Genomic DNA, 21953 nt, shown 5'->3' on the forward strand with positions numbered 1-21953 from the left:
AAAAAAAAAAAAAAACTGTGTAACGGCTGACCTAGGTTCACTTTTGCATCATGGCACTTGCACTGGCTCATTATCGAAACGTTGACACTTCCTCTGGGAAAAAGTCGCCAATGTCCAAAGCGTATTCAATTTCTCCAGAATAATAATAATAATAATAATAATAATAATAACTTTTTAACATATACGCATCTAAGTTGTTACCAACTAAAATGTGGTAATGTTCCGTTTTGAATCTGGTATAACGTAACAGAGAGTCCTCCATGACAGAGAGTTCGTTTCCCATTCATTTTTGTACAGGTAAGCCGAGCTGCCCTGGATTTTGAACATTCAAGTAAGGCTAACCCTAACCATTATAACTAAATGGCGCGCGGACTCTCTGTTACACAGACCCTCACTCATTTCCGTAACACCGTTTTTTTTTTCGCGAGAGAACGGAGTGCTCTGTGTATTTCCACGGGTCACCACCTGTGACTTTGGCCTGTCACACGACCCTTTGCCCTCCTCTTGACACACAGCAGACAATAGACCACCACGCGATCCATTTCCAGTTTTTCTTCCATGGTCACACCTAGCTTAAAAGAGGTACGTATGAGTCTAGCATATGAAATTAACGGACAACTCTGAGCGTTTGAAATCACTCTTCTCAGGCGTATGATCAAGAACGAATGAGCAGCGTAGAAACAGCGTATTGATACCGTGTTTACACCACACAACTTCCTCTTGAATATCGTAAGAGTAGCCTATACAATGTAGGGGTAGGTCCTATGTCAAGGTTTGTCAAGGTATGTTCACTATCTAAAGCATGGGTCCCAACATACCTTCTACGTCTGGTCTACGGCCGAAAAGTTGGAGAAAACGTGGGATTTCGTGCGTATTATGAACGCACAATATGATTACCAAATGAATACCGTATTTCCTTGAGGTCAGAGTGTCTGCCTCCGACGCGGGATGACGTTTTTGGTGAGAAAATTATTTATTTGGAAGTTGAGGAATAGAGAATATGAACCAGATTTATACAAATAATTTAAAACAAGCATTTCGCTCAGAAGAAAATATAATTCTCTGACGCTTAATTGTTGACAAAGATATGCGCGTCAGTAAATACAGACTTGACATTTAATATGGAATATTTTTTCCAAAACATAATTCATCAGTTTTTTTCCTATTTTGCTAACTGATAAATGAAAATAAGGATTAAAATCGTGTTTTAATAACTTTTGATAATCTCTTCGATGTCATTGTGACATCAGTTCATTAATTGTATTTGTCAGTGAAGCAAACAAAAATACATTGCCTATTTTAGGCCATACGACAACCATTGAAAGCTAGCGATATTTTGGATCGCCATATTTTCCTAATTATTGTCTTTAAAAGAGTTACACGCCCCACAAAGGCCCCCATGTCAGTGTCTAGTCACAGCAACAGTCGCTGTTACGCTTGACCTCATTTTGCTGCTACCAGAGCTTTCAAGCCGCAAGGCATTTCTTATGATAGGCTTTTTAGAGTTTAATCTGGAATAAAATTTCAGAATACGGTTAAAACTTGTCCAATTTGGCTCTGTTTTGATGTAGGACATGCAAGCCGTTGATTCGTCGAGTAATGACCTACCCACATATTGTCTATGTGGTTCAAATATGGCGATTTTGATGACCAAGGTAGCTACTCATTCCCTTGGTTCTGTAAGTTATCTGCTATTAAAAGTGCTCTGTTTGAACCGGCAACCTCAACCTGCAACCTAAAATTGTTCCTAAGGTGCCCCCTATCAAATAATAGTCAAGTGGTTCCCAGATTATTCCTTTATTTGATCTGGTTCAGGATTTCATCGATGACTACCATTGGTGTTTTGGCACCAATGTGGTATCCACTCCAAATACCGACACTGTCAATGACCCTAGTCACTTAAGAAGTGGCACACGCTTCGTCGTAGGCCTCTTCAGGATGTCTGTAAACTCTGTTTTGACCAGTTTAGCGGTAAAGGTTAAATCTGACCTCAATAAAGAAAGCCACGCGGTTTCATTGTTTTACCCAAAAACTGTCATGGCCCCCCAATTCATGAGAGAAATAGACTAGGCTACTTTGCTGTTTACGGTGGCTTCCTCAGAGGACGTCTGGAATCCTAACCTGCTGATATCAGTTTGGTGTTCGCTAAGGGCCTTGAAAAACACGTTTTGGTGACAATTTGTCCCTCATTCAAAACGGACTGGGTGGTTTTGGTTCAATTGCAGCAGTAAATCCTGAAGGACAGTGAGTTCTATACCTTGGTTGTAAGACGTCGATGCATTGGGCTTGGTCTCTGCGTAGTGTCTCAAACCGGGCATAACTCTATAAAACTGTGTAGACCGTTCCGTTTGACACAATAATCTGTCTGGCAATGTCTGTGTTTTTCGCGCCATTCTGGCACAGCTTAACATTTATGTAAAACGCTGCTTAACTCATTTTACGCACTGCAAAACCGACCGCTTGCATGCAAAATTTCAAATTCTTCTATGCAGTAGTTGCCGACATATGGATACTTTTTTGACAGAACCATGCTTCGCCAAAGCCAAGCTTTGACTAGCCCAAAGGAGCACTGCCCAATTAAATTAAGGCATATTACACAAGGCAGCAGTGCAACAGACTTGGTAAGCAGTTAATTGGCAGCGACACACCTGACTTCACACTTCTCTAGTCAGATGTCGTATATAAAATCTTAAATTTTTGAAAAAAGAACGCATTTTTACCTAGGTATACCTTTAAAAATGAAATATTCCATATTAAATGTCAAGTCTGTATATAGAGGAATAGTTATCACAATTAATTAGTTTTCTGCAATAATTAATTAGTTTTCTGTCTCTCTAAATTAGTTTTCTGTAATCTTCCTGTTATGGCCTGTTATCGCCACCGTCAACCCCACCACAAAATACCTCAATTGTTGAAATGTTATTTTTTTCTGCGGTTATCCCATAATTACTACAGTGTATTTCAAACGCAGATGTAAATAGAGGATACCAATAACGGTTGAGTGGTCACCAGGCCAACAAGTCAGTGTATATCCATTCTGATGGTAATCTGACTTGAAATTGATGGTGACATTTGGACTAAGCACACTAAGAGCGCATTCAAAACCAAAGTTGATCCAAGGACTAACAGATCTGTGGATCAAATATGGCCAACCCATTTGGAAGCTTACCGCGGAGAATCTATTCAGTGTCTTTTGGGGAACTACCCACACTGGACAACAGAAGTGTCACCCCCTGAATCAGAGTAATCAAAGTTATAATGCCTGGTCTACTTATACAGTAATGTGACTAATGAGTACAAAACCGCTGTACGATGGGATTGTATCGTTGATCTTGTTTGTGAAATTTGATGTTAATTAAATGATACCAGGAGCATATCATTCCACAGTCATTTATCTCCCCCAAAGTATTGGTTCAGTAGGGATGACACTTATTTTGTCCAGTGTGTGTATGCGGCAAGCTTTCCAGCGGATCGGCCATATTTTATCGGAGAATCTGTTAGTCCGCGGATCAAGTGGTTTTGAATGCGGCCTTACATACATGTAGAAGTGAGCCCTATAAGCCATCAGAAAATATCTTCTACACTAGGGTACAATCCATGCTGCACAACATGTCGAAACTCACCCAACGCAGTTGTGGATTAGTGAGGATTATCCAATTAAACCGGGGATTAGCAAGACTTGCTCAACCTTACCTAAAATTGGGGACTAACTGCCAACCTGGAATGGTCCACGGTTCTGGGCGATTCTTACAGCCAGCCCGGAGACTGTCGAGCCAAACAGTGCGTCTTCAAAAGGTGGGTAGAACTCACGTCTTAATAGAACTGATCAATCACATATAATAATAATAATAATAATAATAATAATAAAGGAGTAATAGAAATAACAAACACTTTCGCTGAATTGCAAATTCAAATTCCTTTAAATCTGTTTGGCTTCTAAGGCATACCCGAAGAATATTATAGTAATACCAATAATGTTGACTTAATTTATCGTTTAAATCAGTTACAAATTTTTGCAGATGCCAGTTGATTACCCTATGGTTACTGGATCCGAGCACTGGCGACGTAAAATACGAACTGTATTCAAGGGTTTAGACGCCAACTCTGATGGGTACGTAACCAAAGAAGACTGGATGGAAAACGGAAGGCGTGCAGCGGGATATTTGAATCTAAATGGTAACTATAAATGGTAGTTTTCCCTGATGTAGCTTGTTTGGAAGTTCTTAACATTTTATTACTGTACGTAACGAGAGAGTTGCAGAAGATAATGTAATGTACAAGAACGGTGAGCTTTCCAAATCCCATCATATCAGTACAGAAGTATAGGCCTACTGCCCTAAACCACGTGCTGGCCTCCTTGACACTGGACGGCGTCATTTCTGCGTCCTTTGTTCAACCATGAAACTGGCATTGCTGTAGTCATAGAAAGGAGGTACACGCATTGCTTTGGTTGCAGAATGAATGCTCAAAGATCAACGAGTTGTCGGCACGTAAAGTATTTTTTAATCTAAAACGGGGTCGTACTAATGGACGATGTCCAGTGTGAAGGGGACTTGGGCACAGTTAGTTCCCTGTCTCAACTGTCACAATCTGACTGTACAGTAGCATCTCATGGTAATATACCTGTAGCGCCATGTAAAATCTTTTTTGTCTAACTTGGGAGATAACGTCACTTAAAGATGTTTTAATTGTATATTTCACGTTTTAACTGTGTCAGTGTTTGACTTCCTGTTAGAAGAGGGGAAATTAAATAGCTGCTAATATGCACTGATGTGTCTGTTAAGGCCTTTTACACTGGACGGCGTCCTTTCTGCGTCCCGTACAACGGCCCTGTTTGAGAGTAAAAAACAATAATGATTTACCTGCCGACAACTAGTCAATAATTGAACATTCATTCTGCAACTAAAGCCCCTTTTTACGACCACAGCAATGCAATTTTCATGGTCGCAGAAAGGACGCCGCCCAGTTTAAAGGGGGATTTATCAGCACAACGCGAAAAACACAAGATGGTGAATTTGTCGAGATATGGTTATAACACACTACGATTTCTAGAGAAACTTACGTTAACTAGAGAGTCAAAGTGAAACGTTTAAGCGTAATCTCTTTATACATTTCTATATATACATCTCTGTAAATTACCAGTAAGGTTTCGCTTGCCCATCTACTTGATGTCTTTCAGATGAGCAAACCGAGCGCTTATTAAAGCAGCGTCTTGACATGTGGGGACTCATGTCTATCGATTTAAAAGGGAACAAAACAGATAAGATATCGGAGGAGGAATATATACAGAAACTTTTGTCAGTTATCAACGAGAAAAGCATCCGGGAGGAGGGCTACAAGAGATTTATCGCCGTCGATTTTAACGCCATGGACGTCGATGGCGATGGTCGTGTATCAAAGGAAGAACACGCGTCTTTCTTCTACAGCATACGCGCTCCCGTTGAAGAGTCCAAGCACGTCTTTGAAGTGATGGACGCCGACAAAGATGGCTTCATATCGTTCGAAGAGTTTGCACATGGTTATAACGAATTCTTTTTAACTGAAGAGACTGATAATGTCTATAACGCGTACCACGGCCCACTTGTGGATTAGGCGCTCGTAAGACAGCGGCTAGCTTGTCTGTTACGTTTATGCACCGCCGATTTAAGTGTATATTAGCACAACGTTTATTTCATGCTTAAACAAATACCCCGTTCCCATATCTATATCCATCTCGCAGGATCGACCCATCTTCGAGAGGATTCTCTCTAAATTGCATTCAGCTGAAGAGATTCTGATGTCTGAGACACCTACTGAAGTTGTTAGGGGGTAATTAATTATCGTTCAGCAGCTTCAGCAGGCGTGCTGGAAATCTAGGCCGCTTTAACTGAAAGACCTCGGAGATAGTTCGATCCTGTTAGATCGATCTAAGTATGGGAACCCATTCTGTTACTGTTGATATTAAATACATGTCTGGCGTTGTTGTTTACACATAAATACATATCAAGGTTATATTAAGGACAGCTTGCTCTAGCGCTATCTAATCGTAGAGTCTGTTTTAAGCTCAATCGTGCAGCTTTTATTTATGTTAGCTTAAGGTAATAAGAGAGAATTTTTACACATTTGTCCTTCCATTAGAATTAGGATTGGATATATTTATATTCAGACACATACTATACAATTTGATTTGGGTTTTATATAGACTCGTTGTCATTGTATAGTCAAGGTGGTGGTAGCGCACTTGCTGCAAGTAGATTTTTTTCCAAATATCAAATGTTGTAAATATGACATTAAATACTGATATTTTACGTATTCTGTGGTCGTTATCTTGATATAATCCATAGTTTTCATATTATCACTCTGGGTAAAATTTGACCTAGGTACATGGGGATTACATGGTAAAAGGTCCACTTTTTCAGAAAAAGAACCCCCCCCCCCCCTTTGAAATTGCTGGCTACGGACCTGAACATGATACTACGCGTTTTTTGCTATTGAATCGCGTCAACGCGTTTTTTCTACTGAATAAAGGGTGTAAGAAAGTAGGTTATATTTTACCTGTATAGGAGTTGCTGTAGCTTAAAGGGTGACTTTAGGAGACGGGGCACAATTCATGCTGCACAACATGTCAAAATTCACCCAACGTAGTCGTGGATTAGTGAGGATTATCCAGCTAAGTCGGGGATTGATTGTTCAAACTTCCCTGAAATTGGGTACTAACTCCCAACCTAGATTAGTTCAAGGTTCTGAGCCATTCTTCCAGCCAGCCAAGAGACTGACGAACCAAACTCTCTGTCTTAAAAAGGTGGGTAGAATTGAGTTATTGGCGCTGATCACCCTTTAGCAATTAGGCAATTCGTACGTACTTGACCAGAGACCACCCTTTGCTACTCACACAATGGCCATCTTCTTGATTGCTATCTTCACCTGGCTGGCTGGAAAGTCAGTCCAAGTTTCAACTGAATGTACCACTTCAATTGAAGTCAGACCAATTATAGTCTTACTCACTGGAGTTTCAGTTCGTTTTTAGTCTTAAGATCAAATTAAGACTCCTTACTTAATCCTTAAGACCGCGTCAGTCCAGTTTTGGTCTTAAATTGCACTTATATAGGCACATTATATAGTGGATGATAACGATGGTGTTAACTTAATTTTATCGTTGAAATCTTTCCAGATGCCAGTTGATTACCCTATGGTTACTGGATCCGAGCACTGGCGACGTAAAATGCGAACTGTATTCAAGGGTTTAGACGCCAACTCTGATGGCTACATTACCGGAGAAGACTGGGTGGAAACCGGAAGGCGTGCAGCGGGATATTTGAATCTAAATGGTATCTATAAATGGTATTTTTCCACTGTTGTAGTGTGATTGGAAGTTCTTAATATTTTATTACCTTACGTAATGTGAGTGTTGCAGACCATAATGCAATATACAAGAATGGTAAGATCTCCACATCCCATCATATCACTACATATCACTAAATCACGTGTTGGCCTATGCATCAAATAGTTCCCGATCTCAACTGTCACAATCTGACTATACAGCAGCATCTCATGGTTATATACCATGTAAAAAACGATTACTTTTTTTTTTGCTAAGTTGGGAAAAGGGTCTCTTTAAGATATCATATTTCAACTAAGGTCATGTCAGTGTTTGATTTCGTGTAATGAAAAGAGGGAAAATTAAATAGTTGCTAATAGGCATTAATGTAAGTCTGTCATCAGCACAACTTGAAAAACATATGATGGTGAAATTGTTTAAGTGTGGTTATAACAAAAAAGTACAATATCTAATTTTTTCAAACACATTACAATTTCTAGAAAAAACTTACGTTAATTATTGAAAGTGAAACGTTTAGACGTTATCTCTTTATACATTTCTATATACATCTCTACAAATTACCATACCAGTAAGGTTTCGCTTGTCCATTTGCGTTTCGTCTTTCAGATGAGCAAACCGAACGCCTACTAAACCAGCGTCTTGACGTGTGGGCACTTATGTCTAGCGATTTAAAAGGGAACAAAACAGAAAAGATATCAGAAGAGGGATATATACAGAAACTTCTTTCAGTCATCAACGAGCACAGTGTCCGGGCGGAAGGCTACAAGAGATTTATCGCAGTCGATTTTAACGCCATGGACGTCGATGGCGATGGTCGCCTGTCAAAAGAAGAACACGCGTCCTTCTTCTACAGTATACATGCCCCCGTTGAAGAGTCCAAACGCGTCTTTGAAGTGATGGACAGCAACAAAGATGGCTTCATATCGTTCGAAGAGTTTGCATATGGTTATATTGAATTCTTTTTAACCGACGAACCTGATAACCTCTATAACGACTTCTACGGTCCACTTGTGGATTAGGCGCTCGTAAGACAACGGCTGATTTGTCTGTTACGTTTATGCAATGTCGATTCAAATGTATATGAGCACAGGGTTTATTTCATGCTTAAACATAGACCCCGTTTCCATATCTAGATACATCTAGCAGGATCGATCTATCACCGAGGGGTTTCTCGCTAAATTGCATTCAGCTGAAGAGGCTCTAATGTCTGGCACACCTACTGAAGCAGATAGAGGGTAATTAATTATTGTTTAGCAGCTTCAGTAGGCGTGTCGGACATCTAAGGCTCTGTTCCCATAGCTTTTAGATCGATCTATCCCCGCGGGGAGTCTCACTAGATTACTTTCAGATAATCCGACTTAAATGTCCGTCCCGCTTACTACAAGCTGTAAGGGGGTAATTAACTTTCGTGTCCGCCCGGCTGACAGCTATTTAGCGTGAACCCCCAGGGAGTTAGGTCGATCTAAAGTAGGTCGATCTAATCTATGGAAAGGGGGTGTAAGTCGTTTTAGCTGAAAGGAATTTAGTGAGAAACCCCTCGGAGATAGATCGAACCTGAGAGGTGAGTCCAAGGTGTGAGTCAGAAAGAAGATATAAACAAAGAAGTTGACTACATAAGAAACGATCGAATTAAAAGTGGCAAAAATCTCAGATGGAGAGAGAGTCAGACCGAAAAGAAGATACCCACACCTGGTGAAGAAACCTACTAACCCAAGCACAAGATTACAGTTTTCTAGATATGGAGGACAAATGCATAACAGAGATAACTGTCCTGCTAGTGAAAAACAATGTTTTAAATGCAGCGAGTAGAATCATTTCCAGAAAGTATGCAAAACTCAAAAAACGAGTGACAACCAAGCACGTACAAAGACAGACCAACCATGTGCAGAGGCAGAAAAATGGTGAAAAAACAGAGTTAGGAGACAGCTCGGAATCAGAAGATGGGGATTTCCTGAAAACAGTATAACCTTTGTAAAAATGGTCCAATCAAGCTAATTTGTCTTGAATATTCATCCGTTCTGTAAGTCTCAAGCCAGAGGGTAAAATGGTTTTCCACTTATCGTGTTAGTGCACGGTGACGACAGACGCAAGTGATGGCTATATGTACAGCCACATATGTGTCTGTACATAAAAAGGGATTGTGATTGGTTGGAACTAAGATCTAATATACCAAAGATTGGACACTCGGCAATTCTTCAAAGGGTAATCCGATTAACTGTGGAAAGACGTTCGTACGGCGGAAGTAGTCAGTCGCGTTGTGATCGTGCGCAGGTAGAGCTCTGTTGCATGTGGGCGATTTCAAGGTAGGTAAATTACCTCTTTTAGTCTTGTAGTTTCTCTGAGAATGTATGTGCAGAAGGGAAAACTAACAGGGTTCACTTGTGTGTAAAATATGCAATATTTTGGAGCAGATATTATCGTGAAAATTTGCCTTCAATCCGTTGTTGCATTCAAATTAGCAATATGGCGACAGACAAGCGAGTTTGAATGCTTTGTTACCTAAGGTCTAACACGGATAGTTTAACTTTATGTACGTTGGTTTTTATATTACTGATGACTGAATAACACTGTCGTTTTATTGGTTGATAATTTAATTTATAGTAGCTTAGTTTTCTATGAAAATTTAAACAATACTTCGGGCAATAAAGCAAAATGGCGGTGCTGATCATAATCGCCGGGGTTAAAATGCACAGCCGAACACGAAAGTGGATCTATACAATGCGTTGGCAGTTTAACTGTGTCCATCTAAAAAAGTAGTGGAAGGTCGTAGGGTCAAACTTAGCTAAAATTTAGCTTTTTTTCTTAGGAATATTTAACGGTAAAAATGACAATAACACAAGATGGCGGCGACTTTTGTTATCGATGGGCTTCAAATGCACAGCCGAACACGAAATTAGATCTGTACTATGCATTGGCAGTTAAACTGTGTTCATCTAAAAAAGTAGTAGAAGGTCGTAGGGTCAAACTTAGCTAAACTTAAGCTTTTTTTCTTAGGAATATTTAACGGTAAAAATGACAATAAAACAAGATGGCGGCGACTTTTGTTATCGATGGGCTTCAAATGCACAACCGAACACGAAATTAGATCTGTACTATGCATTGGCAGTTAACCTGTGTTCATCTAAAAAAGTAGTGGAAGGTCGTAGGGTCAAACTTAGCTCAAATTTAGTTTTTTTCTTAGAAATATTTATCGGTAAAGATGACAATAAAACAAGATGGCGGGGACTACAACTGGTGATATTTTTATCCAGGATTTATACCTAAGTAATGAGAAGATTGCGTGAAAATGTGCCTCACATCCTTATTTTTATTTTTCGTTTTCAGATGCCATTAAAATGGGTCAAGGCCCGCAGGAGAAAAAATAAAGAGCAAAATCTGGCAGCAAAATCAAAAGGTAAGCTTTCTGGTCTATAACTAGAACTTTTTAGTTTATGGAGTTGAAAGTAAAATGTCTTACATACATGGGCACTATCAATCTGTCCCTTGTGTGTCATGCTCAGTGAGATATTTCCACTGTACCGACAACATTATTACAAGTATCGGATTTCCACTGTACCAACAACATTATTACCAGTATCGGATACAAAAAGGCAGGTGCAATCACCATAGTGGATTGAGTGGAATTATACAAATGACAAATAATAAGAGACTAGCACATGTCAGAACCTTTTTGACAGTAAAATATTATTTTATTATTTCGGGTGAATGTCATAATGCAAGTGTTGCAGATGATTTAGATGCACCACTGTCAAGTTTGCAAAGTGATTGTAAACAATCAAAAAGACACACAGGTGTATTAAATAAGCAAAATGGTAAGCTGCCCGAAATTAAATATTTAATTTTTGCTCGATAGTTTTACAAGTGCAGGAAAAGCTAGGTCAGTGTTGTCCGTACAGTGGACTTTAACATAACATGAGCAATTAACACGTCAGCATCTTTTTAACTGTGTGATAATTTTTTTTTTTCAGATATATGTTGCAATGGAAGTGATTCTGATGACGACGTACCTCTGTCTAGTTAACTCGGTGCTACTCAAGAACCTGACAGGCACATTGATATTTCAGCAAATGAACCACCATGAAACTAGCCATATGTTGTTCTTCATGAAAAACAAATATATCACTATAAATTGTCTCCCTTCTGTAAACTCTGAAGTCAAGTCTAGGTTGGAATTAGTCAGTAGTGCTCTTAACAATAGATAAATATTATCATCACGTGCATAATTTTTATTGAATGAGATATTAATGTTGAAACAAGTCAAAATAGGGGGAAAATGCTATAATTCTTTGTCATGTCAAACTAGTACTCCTAAATAAATTACCTATCTGTTGTGATTGTGTAACAGTCAGTGGTATCTAAAGGTGTTAACATTTTTATTTGCATTTCAATATCTGTGCCTTATTAAATCTATAATAAAATGCTTATGAACAGAATATGACTTGTATTATGTTACTTTATCAGCCGGAAATGAATGATCAGTTTTAAATGCTAAATCTGATGAAATATTGATAATTTTTAGCAATCATCTTTTATTTAGTCATTTTTAGTGAGATGGAAAACAAAATTGTTACACATATTATTCTTCCAATACATTCTGTGGAAGATGTTCAAAAGGCATATGTTTCAAAACAGATTTTGCAGAGTTTAAAAATATGTGCATGATTATGAAGTCGCAAGGAAACTATATTGCATGTGTTCTAAAAATATGAAAAAACGAGTTTACTTTTATTTGATTGTCAGTATAAAGATATGTCTTACCTTTCACTATCATTATGAAGTAGGTACCCAAATTAGTGTTTGTGAAAGTGAAATTAAAAACTACTTTTTCTTAAAGGATTTTTTTTTCAGTCCTTTTTGTTTCACCGATTTGCTACGAATATTCTGGTGAATTTGAAGTGATTATGCTCTAAAAGAATGACCGCTAATAGTGACGAAGTTTTACAAACAGGCATAATAGATCAAGTTTCTGTTTTGGTGTAGCTTCACCATTCAGTTTCTCCCAGTGATTAGCATGACCTTATTGTCCAAAACGGCATCGAATATCACTATCTGTTACGTTGATGATCTCGTCACGTTTCCGGCTATATCTCCAAGTTGAGTCAATTTCTATAAAATGGCAGCTGTTGTTACAGGTAGTGCGCTATTGGGTATTGCCTCCTCTGAATATAAAGTATTAAGACAACTACGAAATGTAAACAAACTGTACATCTTTAGAACTTTTTAATAAAAAAACTCCACGTGTGCCATTGCTTATCCAATATGGCGGATCTACTTGACGACGATGTGGCGTCCGCGAGAATGCACGAGAAATCACGCTATTCGCTAAACACGGGTTAGGTACAATGGGGATTAAAATTAAGCCCGGCTATCAAAACAACTTAAGGGGAACAATAGAGCAATGTTTACCCGTACGAACGTCTGGTCAAAGGGAAAATGCCGCTGTCCAATCTTTCTGTTTATTAGATCTTAGGTTGGAATGAATAAAGAGAGACCTGACAAGAGAATGCGATAGTGGTTCTGGTCACGTGACAGGCATCAATAGCGACACTTTTACATATTGACTCAGAATGGGACCTTTGAATTAACTTCCGAGCTATACATTCCCGAGAGAAAAATGGCCCATATATATATATATATATATATATATATATATATATATATATATATATATATATATATATATATATATATATATATCATTTGAGTTAGTAAATAGATATCAAAATAAAAGATATCTATCCAAAGGCTGAAATCCTCTTCTGATTTCAAATTAATACAATGATGAGATGTGATACGCCCAAACGCCGTTTCCTAGTTTTAGAATTGGGAGTTACCCCTGCATGATGTAGAATATAAAAAATTACGACACTCTGATACTCACCCATAGATAGATAGATAGATAGATAGATAGATAGATATATAGATAGGATTGAGGGAGGAAAGGAGGGAGGAATGAATGTTGGGACGGACTGACGGACAGACCCGTTGGCGGAGACACAAAAAGGCAAACAAACAGACAGACAGACAGACAGACAAATAAATGAATGAATAAATAAATAAATACGGATGGACAAACAGGGAGATAAAATGGCAGACAGACAGACAGACAGACAGACAGACAGACAAATAAACAAATAAATAAATAAATAAATACATAAATAAATAAAAGTCACCTTTTATTTCATGAAAGTGTCTTACTCTAACTCGCATGGTATTGTACATACATACATTGTAGATTCAGTATTTCCTGTGACTTAAACTGATGCCACAGCAGTTTTGATTCGAGCGCCTGCAAAACGATTTTTAAATCGATGTTTCAGTCAGGAAAATGATACATAAGAGAAAAGACCAGTAATAAACACATTTTTTTCTTTACATTCACTCATGAGGAATGGCATCCATCCCAATTAGCGTGTAAATCTTATAAGCCTTCCTGTCCCTGAGGCAAGGTGCTTCAAAGAAACATAATATAATATTTACTGGCAAGAACACGTCAAAACGCCATCAACTGACAGTTATAAAATCATAGTATTGTAAAATTGGATCATCTGCGCTAGCAGCCATTCGATTACAAAGAATTTCTCCCGGCCCAAAAATGATATAATTTAATAAAGACATATACGTATTGGAAGCCATAATAACCATGAAGACGGAAATAAGATTACGGTTCCTAAGATAAAACTGCTGAAAGGTATCCTGCACATTATTGAAAATGCTTTAAAGTTTTTTTCTTTTTTATCGATTTTTTAAAGTTTTTAAAAAGTTTTTTCTTTTTTTATCCTACAAGGCGTCTAACATTCCACAATTCAAGTCTAAATTCAATTCAAGTCTAAAAAACGACAAAACTCTGCATGTCAAAAGCCGTCTGAAACGTCCCTCCTGAACCTTAGCACTGAGCAAGGTTCAAGCCCCTCGACGACACTAGAGGAATAAAATCGCCTATATTATACACGATATACTTGTAGGTATACCCTCTACAAGGGTCTCCTGTGGGTGATATAAAATTGCATGCCTTATATTCAATTGAGTAACAGCTGGAGAAGACCTCTAGAAGAGGGTTGTATATAGGGCGCATTCGGAACAAGTTGATCCGCGGATTAAGAAACTCTCTGATGAAATGTGGCCGATCAATTTGAAAGCTAGTCCCATAATCCCCTTTTAAACACTGAATAGATTCCCGGCGGGTTCACGAAGTTAGCTTTCAAGTGGGTTGGCCATATTTGATCCTCGGATCTATTAGTCCGCAAATCAACTTTGGTTGTGAATGCGACCATTCCAGAACAAAGCCACGAACAAAAACCAATGGACATTTTCTTGTTATGAAGTGAGATCGAAGTCTTTATTCTCCGATCATGATGAATGGGCGGGATTGTGTCTAGTTTTGGTACGCATAATGATTGGCAGGAGAAAATTGCTTCAATCTCGTTGAAAATTCGTCTTGCTGCCAAAATCCCGTCGAGGATTCTTTCGAAGATTTACTTAGTATATTTTGAATTAATTTTGCATTAACTCGGCGACCTGCTGCTTTTATAGGGCCAGGTTGATTTAAAGGTTGGATGACTTTCGCCCAAAGCGGGACGCCGTAGGCTTCAGCTAAAAGCCCTGGTCGTACATTGGTGTATCATTGAATAACTCATTAAATCTTAAACAGGAAGATGTTAAAGAAAATGAAAAGTCATAATTTGTGATTCATTACACGTAACAGTTGTCATCCTATTTCTTCTTTAAAAGTGGCTGTTTTTCTCGTAAAACACAGCATTTGAAAAAAAAAAACATATTGATACACAGCGTTTCTGAGAAAAAATGATTATTTGTCTGTAGAAGAAAAGATGAAGAAGAGTTCCCTTATTGCCCAATTAACTGAAAAAATGTGGTTGTACCGCACTTAAAACGAGAGATTCTCTATTTTTTCATTTTTACTCTAATCCCAACGTTAAATCACCAACTACCCAGCTGCTGCTGGTTTATTCCTTGTAAAAATTTTTATGACTGACAAAATGATTTACGAACATGACTAACATAGCAGGGCCGGGGTGTTATCGAACGTGTAAAAAACATATGATGTGTGTAACAGAACTGCAGTACCATGTATAAGCTACGTAACAGGCTGGGACTCTGTGTCCCACGTGATATAACAGGAGGGTTCCATGGGGGGGGGGGGGGGGGCTAGTGATCGCAGGTAACGGAAAATACTATCACCAATTCACAGGCTGCAGTAAATACAACTGACAATATTCGTCAGAATAAAGTAGGACAGCAAAGGCAGCAGAGCATGTCAGACCTTGCGTCCACGTCATTCCTCAAAGCACACGGGTGACTCCCTTTTTTCGCATGTGTTTTCTTAATTGATCGTATGATGTACGTATTTTCCCAAGATCACTCTGAATGGTTTCAAGGTCGAGAATCGTATAAACGAGTAAGGATCACTGACTGTTTTTATATATTAGGCAAACACGGACTGTTTGGGCAATGACTGCAAACTACATGGGCTTGTTATGTTCAAAGGCCATGTCGAAGATAGATTTTAAATTAACCCTTTTTTTACCCTCAAAAATAGGGTTTTATAAATAAATAAAGAAAGAAAGTAAGAATGAAATACATTTGCTTGCATTTTTATGACAGTTGAAGACATTTCGAAACAGTTGCCTAGAAGCGCTTCTCTCCTTTTGTCTTTTGTAGCTTTTTGCTTTTTTTGTGTTTTTTTTTTATCTCATTTGTTTGAAATTGTAATATAACAAAGCATTTGAGAAACATTACTTTACCCACAGGATAACCATGCAGAGGAACACACCGTCGTCCAATGTGTAGTATTAACCACAAAATATTCACTTATACGTAAATGTAATAAAATGTCATATATATGCTGCCAAGAGCATGGAAAGACCTACTAACTCCCCCTCCCCCCCCCCCCCACACCCACACACACCCACACACACGACCACCACCACCACGTCTCGCCTCACCCTGTGGTACATGTAGCATAAACTGACAAATTAAAAAAAAAACATTGATGCTTAATAACATGCTGTAATTAATTGTTTGTATGAGTTGGATTTTTTTTATTTCTCAAGATGAGAAAAACGCAGGTTTCTGTCTTAATATTATTATTATTATTATTATTATTATTATTATTATTATTATTATTATTATTATTATCGCCACCATTTAAATTATTTTCATCATCATCATCATCATCATCAAAAGTGTTGTTGTTGTATGCTGTTGTTTTTGGTGTGGAATCCACAACCATGGGCATAGAACCTACACTGTACAAGTACCAGTACTAGTGCCAGTGCACTATCCTACGCGGACTTATAAGGTAGCCTACTCTAATTCATAAGTGTTATGAAAGTACACCGCAACAAGAGTGCTAAGTAAATCTTAGCTCATGCATCCCTCTGATTAACAGCTTCTTTTGAAATTCTCCTCGGACTAGTCTCCGTTAATCGTAACGCCTATGCCATTTTCACAAAAAAAAAAAAAAAAAAAAAAAAAAAAAAAAAAAAAAAAAAAAATTAAAAAAAAAAGCAAATAAATCAAAATAAATAAATAAACAAATAAAAATTAAATAAATTAAATTAAATAGTAAAGGAAATTTGGACCAACAGTTGATGTAAATTTTTAGACCACATTCTGAGACCGCCAGTGTGACGGGAATGGTGGTCCTTTAGAAACCGTAGTCCGTTCCCCATTACTTTACTAGCTGACACTCGTCCCCAGTACTCCGACTAACCCAAGACTGCACTATAATCATATGGGACCCTGGCCCCCGTTTCACAAAAAAAAAAAAAAAAAGAAAAAAAAAAAAACTTAAGTTGGTTTCCCTAACTAAGAGCTTGGTTACCAACGTAATAAAGTCCTTACGTCACTTAGTCCCGTTTCACAAAGAATCTAAAAGGTCGCTTACGTCGCTTTTTTTTTTTTTTTTTTCATAGCTGCTAGTCAACGATGTCTAGCCTCCACAGGAGGAGACTTAAGTCAGCAAGCTCAACTAAAAGTCGGTAAATTACAGCATAAACAACAAAAATTTTGATAGAACATACCTCCTTCAAGGTATAGTGTTATAATATTCTTGAATAGCACTGACATTTATTGCATATTTAAATAAAAAGTAAAATGCAACTTCACCCAGCCGATCGCGGGTTTATTAATGTTTTTGACCGCTAGATGTTCTACAGCAGTGTTCCAAGACAAGCTAATGTTTTACTGTTGCTTTGAAGTTGCATTGAAGTTTAACTAATCAATAAAGTTCAAAAACAAACTTGATTTATGTTTTGACTGATCTTTATTGCTGATAAACGATCGTTCTCGGCCGACAGAGGCCATGAAACGTCATGTCTTGTGAAACTTTACAAATTTTACACCTCCTTTTCTTGAAGAGTTTCTAGTGCGCGTCGACGACGGTAAGTACGCCAAGCTAAGACGTTAGATTATTTGTGAAACACTCCTAGGGGTGCTTTCCCAGAGATTTAGATCGATCTAGAGATTAAGATTTAGATCGACCTAACTCCCTGGGGGTTCACGCTAAATTGCAGTCAGCCGAGCGGGCACCATAGTTAATAACCCCTTACAGCTTTTAGTAGGCGGGACAGACGCTTAAGCCGGCCAAGCTGACAGTAATCTAGTGAGACTCCCCACAGGGATAGATCGTTCTAAAAATCTATGGAAATGGGGTGTTAGTCGACTGCAGCGTAGTCGACCTAGCTAGGTCACTCAGCTCGAGCTAATCATTACGAATTAAAGATTCTTTGTGAAACAGCTAGGGGCCTGGACTTCCATCCCTACGACTACCATTCCCGCCACACCGGTGTAACAGGAATGGAAGTCCGCTAGGAATCGTAGTCCGCTTTCCCTTAGGCTACAATGTAGGCCTACAGGTTACTTTCGTCCCATGTAGGCTTACTAAACCCAACACTCCGACTAACCCTAACCTGCACTAATCATATGGGAGCCGGACTTCCATTCCTCGGACTAATATTCCGGTCACACCGGCACTTTGGGGTCCTAAATCACTGGAACTCGACTCGATTTATAACAAGTCAGAAGTGGTTAATATTTTAACCTAATGTCCGCTTAATCATTGTAACCTGCTACAAATTAACCCCGAATTAAAGTAGCCTCCATAATTCTATCTTAAAGAAACGACTTTCTGTCTGGTCCATTTGGGAAACTGGTCCCTGTTTTTAACCTTGTCTCCTGCAATTTGTGTTCTACCCCAAACAGCCTTTTCGGTTATGTCAAGAACATTTTTTCTCGTCTGCCTGTCTCTTTTCGGTATTTCTCTCAATCATTCTGTTTCGATTGTTTGACTGTTTGCCGTTCTGTCTGTCTCCCAGTGAATCTGAGTGGCTGTCTGTCTGACATTGTGCCTGTTCGTATACCTGTCTGGCTGTCCGTATGCTAGATTAGGAATCCATTGCCTTACCCTCAGACGCACACACACACACACACACACACACACACACACACACCCATAAATTTCCCATATCACCAGCATTCATAACTATATTCAATTTATAAATTACCAGAATGCTAGCTTTGTTCGACCGCATAGTGTGGCCGCCGATTTTTTTTTTTTTTTTTTTTTTTGCTTCATTTCAAATGAAAAGCCCATTATATCTAAGTGTCTGCCTGCTAGTCTAATTCTAGTCATCATTTATATTTGTGTCCGCTCATCCGTTCGCTATCTTTCAGTCGATCCACACGCATCAATACAATTAACGCGTGATAAATTGCAGTCCTCCCAGTACATGAACCACATTTTGGTTGTGTTTTGTGAGCTTGCACCACGAAACCGATGTTATTATTACCGTACTCCTGTTACACTGCAGACTTTCATTTATTTATTTCCCCGTGCTACGAGAAAACGTACGTGTAGATTTGTGTTAACATGCTGTGAACATTCATCACGCTTCGTCTCAGACTACTCTTCGCCCACAGAAGTGTGCCACTGGAACCTTACTTGATTTTGACATAACTTGGTAATTTAATTTTTTTTAATTTATTTTTTTTTTACTTTGACAAGTTGGGTTGTTTCATGAAATGCATTAAATGTGTAGCCTACCTTGTAATCATCACTATTGTAGCAGTAGATAAATACCGTAATTTTTATTGTGTCACCTTCGTTTTATCTGGTCATACTGGTTTTTATTCCTACTGCATGCAATAAATATTTTTTCCTTAATAAACTCAATAGCTTACTTTGTTATAAGTGTTTCACTCGCAGCGGACGAATTTGAGAGGCATTCTGTTTTTAAGAAGGGCTAATTTTGGCAGGAAAAGATCCATAAAACAGATTTTCTTGTGGTACACGACGATTTTCCCATTCTTACCAATGTGTGATTGAATACGTTCAGGCATTCAAAGACGGTCGATTGTTTTTTAAGTGTGTATGTGTGTGTGTTTTTTTTTTTCAAAAATCTCTGATGTAATGGTTAGATCTATCTATGGTAAAAAACCCATTTTCCCCAGTCTTCTATCAATCACAAAGGCATTTTGCTTGAAACCAAGTCTCTGTTGTCCCACGCTGTCTATTCACATAACAGTTATATAGTGTGATTTGAAGACACAGCTAAATTATAAGAGCCCAGACACCGGTGTATATTTCAAAATTAACAATCCTCAGAAATCTTTTAGCGTCATATCTGGTAGAGTTATACCCGCGAGTTGCTTTATGTAAAAATGTACACACTCAGTCTGTATAGAATATGTTTTTTTTTTCAATAATCTCTGATGTAATGGTTAGACCTTTCTATGGTAAAAAAAAAAACATTTTCAAGGTTTTCACAGTCTTGTCTCAATCACAAAGGCATACAATGTACAATAGCCATATTGGTGAGCTTGAATTTGTTCATGCCAAGGTCTTATAATTACGCGCATTGCTAGTCTTCAAGATGTGGAAGACTACATACATGTATTAGTCTACATAAAGACACGTTGAGTTTGAAGTTTGAAGTTTGAAGGTAAGGATATTATGTATGCGCACATATTTTCTGTGGCGATATAGCGACGAAATATGCGATGCTGCGTACATGTACTAGTAGAAGGCCAGTGAGATATAATAGGCCTTTGTAGAATCATAAATTTCGAGTGTGCTGTTGGTGGATATAAAAAGCCCCCCCCCTTTTGATCACTGTTTGTAGCGAGTCTAAATATAATAATACAATTGAAGATAATAGTTTGGTCGAAAAATATGCTGGTACCGGTAGAAAAAAAAAAAAAAAAACTCAAAAGCTGCGACCAGTCTTTATCGGTGTCGTTGTGATCCAAAATGTCACTTAGACCTAGCTGTGGCGCATTAAAATGACATGGTATAATGTTAGATCATGTTACTATAAAGCGTTGTTGAAACAAAGGCAATTTTTAAAAATGTGTGCAGGCAATAAAGATAATTACTGCACTCATTCACGAAAGATGAAAAAGGGAAAATTGTCCGTAAAGAAGACAACATGTGAAAATAGATCAATCGACGGCTAAAAAAACGACAGCTACCTTTGATCTAACGCCGAAAGCGATTTTTAATACAAAGCTGATGTCTTTGTGATGAAATTGTTGGACCTCTTTACACTAGCTTTATGGTTGGAGCACTGAACGTCCACAATTGCGCAAATTTACGCGAATTGCAATCAAGTGGAATTCTTCACAACACTACTGTTATATTTCATAATAAAACCTTTTTCGGTCGGCATCCCGGAATTGGACGCCGGGCAGGAAGTTATTCTGCACGGATAAGACGTAAATGCAATTTCAAAATCAAAAGACTTCGGACCAAATCTACATCGATCTACCAGCGTCTGGGTGTGACTTACGTCATCGAGTTTTGTCACAGCAGGCCGTATTTTCATTACATGATCCATTTACATTCATTATAGAAGATACGCAAGTTAACGCGGCTGTAGATTATGCCGAACTGTAAAATCATCGTCTAGAAAGGACAGATTTCCGCGTCCTTACGTGTACGAACTGTAGGCACACATTGACTGTTGCGGACATCTGTCTTGATGACTTTTCAAAGGCCACGCTGACTGTTCGTCATCCGGGTAAGAATCACAGTGGTAAGTGTTTCGATGTTATACTTATGCAAGCCTTAATACGAGAGCTTGTACAATGATTTAACAGTCCGTCGCACGAGAGGGAATATATTTCAATCGACGATTATACGGGAAGCATATGTTAAATTGCCCCCAGATCTCTCTATACGACCTAAGCCGGTGGAGATGGTAGACTTAATTGGAAGAGATTACTGATCGACGGGCCCGTATTAAATTTATTTATTTCTCTCTTTGTCTCTCAACTCTCTCTCTCTCTTTCTCTCTCTCTCTTCATTCGATGATGAAGATGACGATTACGATGTGTTTATTCGTAGTAGTTATAGGCCTCTGACCTAAAATACATGACAATCTGTACATATACAGAAGACCTATACAATCAAGGTTTTATGTGTACATAAGGAAATCAATTATGAATACACCATACAATTATGTAATTTACCTATCCGGACTGTTAACATTCTTATCTACAATATCACTTCAAATATTTATTTGGAAAACGGGTTGTCCATTCAGTTCTAAAGTATTTCAATCTAAATTCGTCGTACAAGGGACACAAAAGTAAAAAATGCATTTCGTATTCTACA

At 38.3% G+C, this 21953-nt stretch overlaps 3 protein-coding genes across 5 annotated transcripts in view; all 3 read left to right on the top strand.

Annotated features, from left to right (window-relative positions):
* The first annotated feature begins 437 nt into the window (after nucleotides 1–437).
* On the top strand, nucleotides 438–6275 carry LOC106173685 (sarcoplasmic calcium-binding protein-like). 2 transcript variants are annotated; one of them, XM_013554886.2, is made up of 4 exons: nucleotides 438–582; nucleotides 3588–3795; nucleotides 4020–4176; nucleotides 5180–6275. In XM_013554886.2, exons 2-4 carry the CDS (start codon nucleotides 3598–3600, stop codon nucleotides 5590–5592), a joined length of 768 nt encoding a protein of 255 aa, XP_013410340.2. In that variant the 5' UTR covers nucleotides 438–582; nucleotides 3588–3597; the 3' UTR covers nucleotides 5593–6275. The 2 variants fall into 2 exon arrangements, with proteins under 2 accessions (XP_013410340.2, XP_013410341.2); XM_013554887.2 differs by lacking the exon at nucleotides 438–582 and having other exon boundaries at nucleotides 3342–3795.
* A 272-nt stretch (nucleotides 6276–6547) lies between these two features.
* On the top strand, nucleotides 6548–12822 carry LOC147761727 (sarcoplasmic calcium-binding protein-like). Its single transcript, XM_087013617.1, has 4 exons — nucleotides 6548–6781; nucleotides 7151–7307; nucleotides 7925–9465; nucleotides 12789–12822. The coding sequence occupies exons 1-3, from the start codon at nucleotides 6590–6592 to the stop codon at nucleotides 8335–8337; spliced, it is 762 nt and encodes a 253-aa protein (XP_086869743.1). The 5' UTR covers nucleotides 6548–6589; the 3' UTR covers nucleotides 8338–9465; nucleotides 12789–12822.
* A 4870-nt stretch (nucleotides 12823–17692) lies between these two features.
* The window catches only part of LOC106159610 (uncharacterized), a 59462-nt gene continuing 55201 nt past the window's right edge, over nucleotides 17693–21953 (top strand). For both annotated transcript variants that reach the window (XM_087013955.1, XM_087013954.1), the window contains exon 1: nucleotides 17693–17721. The gene's annotated coding sequence lies outside the window, so the exon portion shown is untranslated. The remainder of the gene's footprint in view (nucleotides 17722–21953) is intronic.

This window comes from Lingula anatina, chromosome 5 (assembly GCF_051362555.1).
Source record: "Lingula anatina isolate TDL-2025a chromosome 5, LinAna3.0, whole genome shotgun sequence".
Classification (NCBI taxonomy): Eukaryota; Metazoa; Brachiopoda; class Lingulata; order Lingulida; family Lingulidae; genus Lingula; species Lingula anatina.

Bases quoted from the DNA above. Each gene is read 5' to 3' on its own strand.
- LOC106173685 (XM_013554886.2), top strand. From the start codon at position 3,598: ATGCTGCACAACATGTCGAAACTCACCCAACGCAGTTGTGGATTAGTG. The intron at 3,796-4,019 runs GTGGGTAGAACT...AAATTTTTGCAG, and splicing joins AAACAGTGCGTCTTCAAAAG to ATGCCAGTTGATTACCCTAT. The intron at 4,177-5,179 runs GTAACTATAAAT...GATGTCTTTCAG, and splicing joins GGGATATTTGAATCTAAATG to ATGAGCAAACCGAGCGCTTA.
- LOC147761727 (XM_087013617.1), top strand. From the start codon at position 6,590: ATGCTGCACAACATGTCAAAATTCACCCAACGTAGTCGTGGATTAGTG. The intron at 6,782-7,150 runs GTGGGTAGAATT...AAATCTTTCCAG, and splicing joins AAACTCTCTGTCTTAAAAAG to ATGCCAGTTGATTACCCTAT. The intron at 7,308-7,924 runs GTATCTATAAAT...TTCGTCTTTCAG, and splicing joins GGGATATTTGAATCTAAATG to ATGAGCAAACCGAACGCCTA.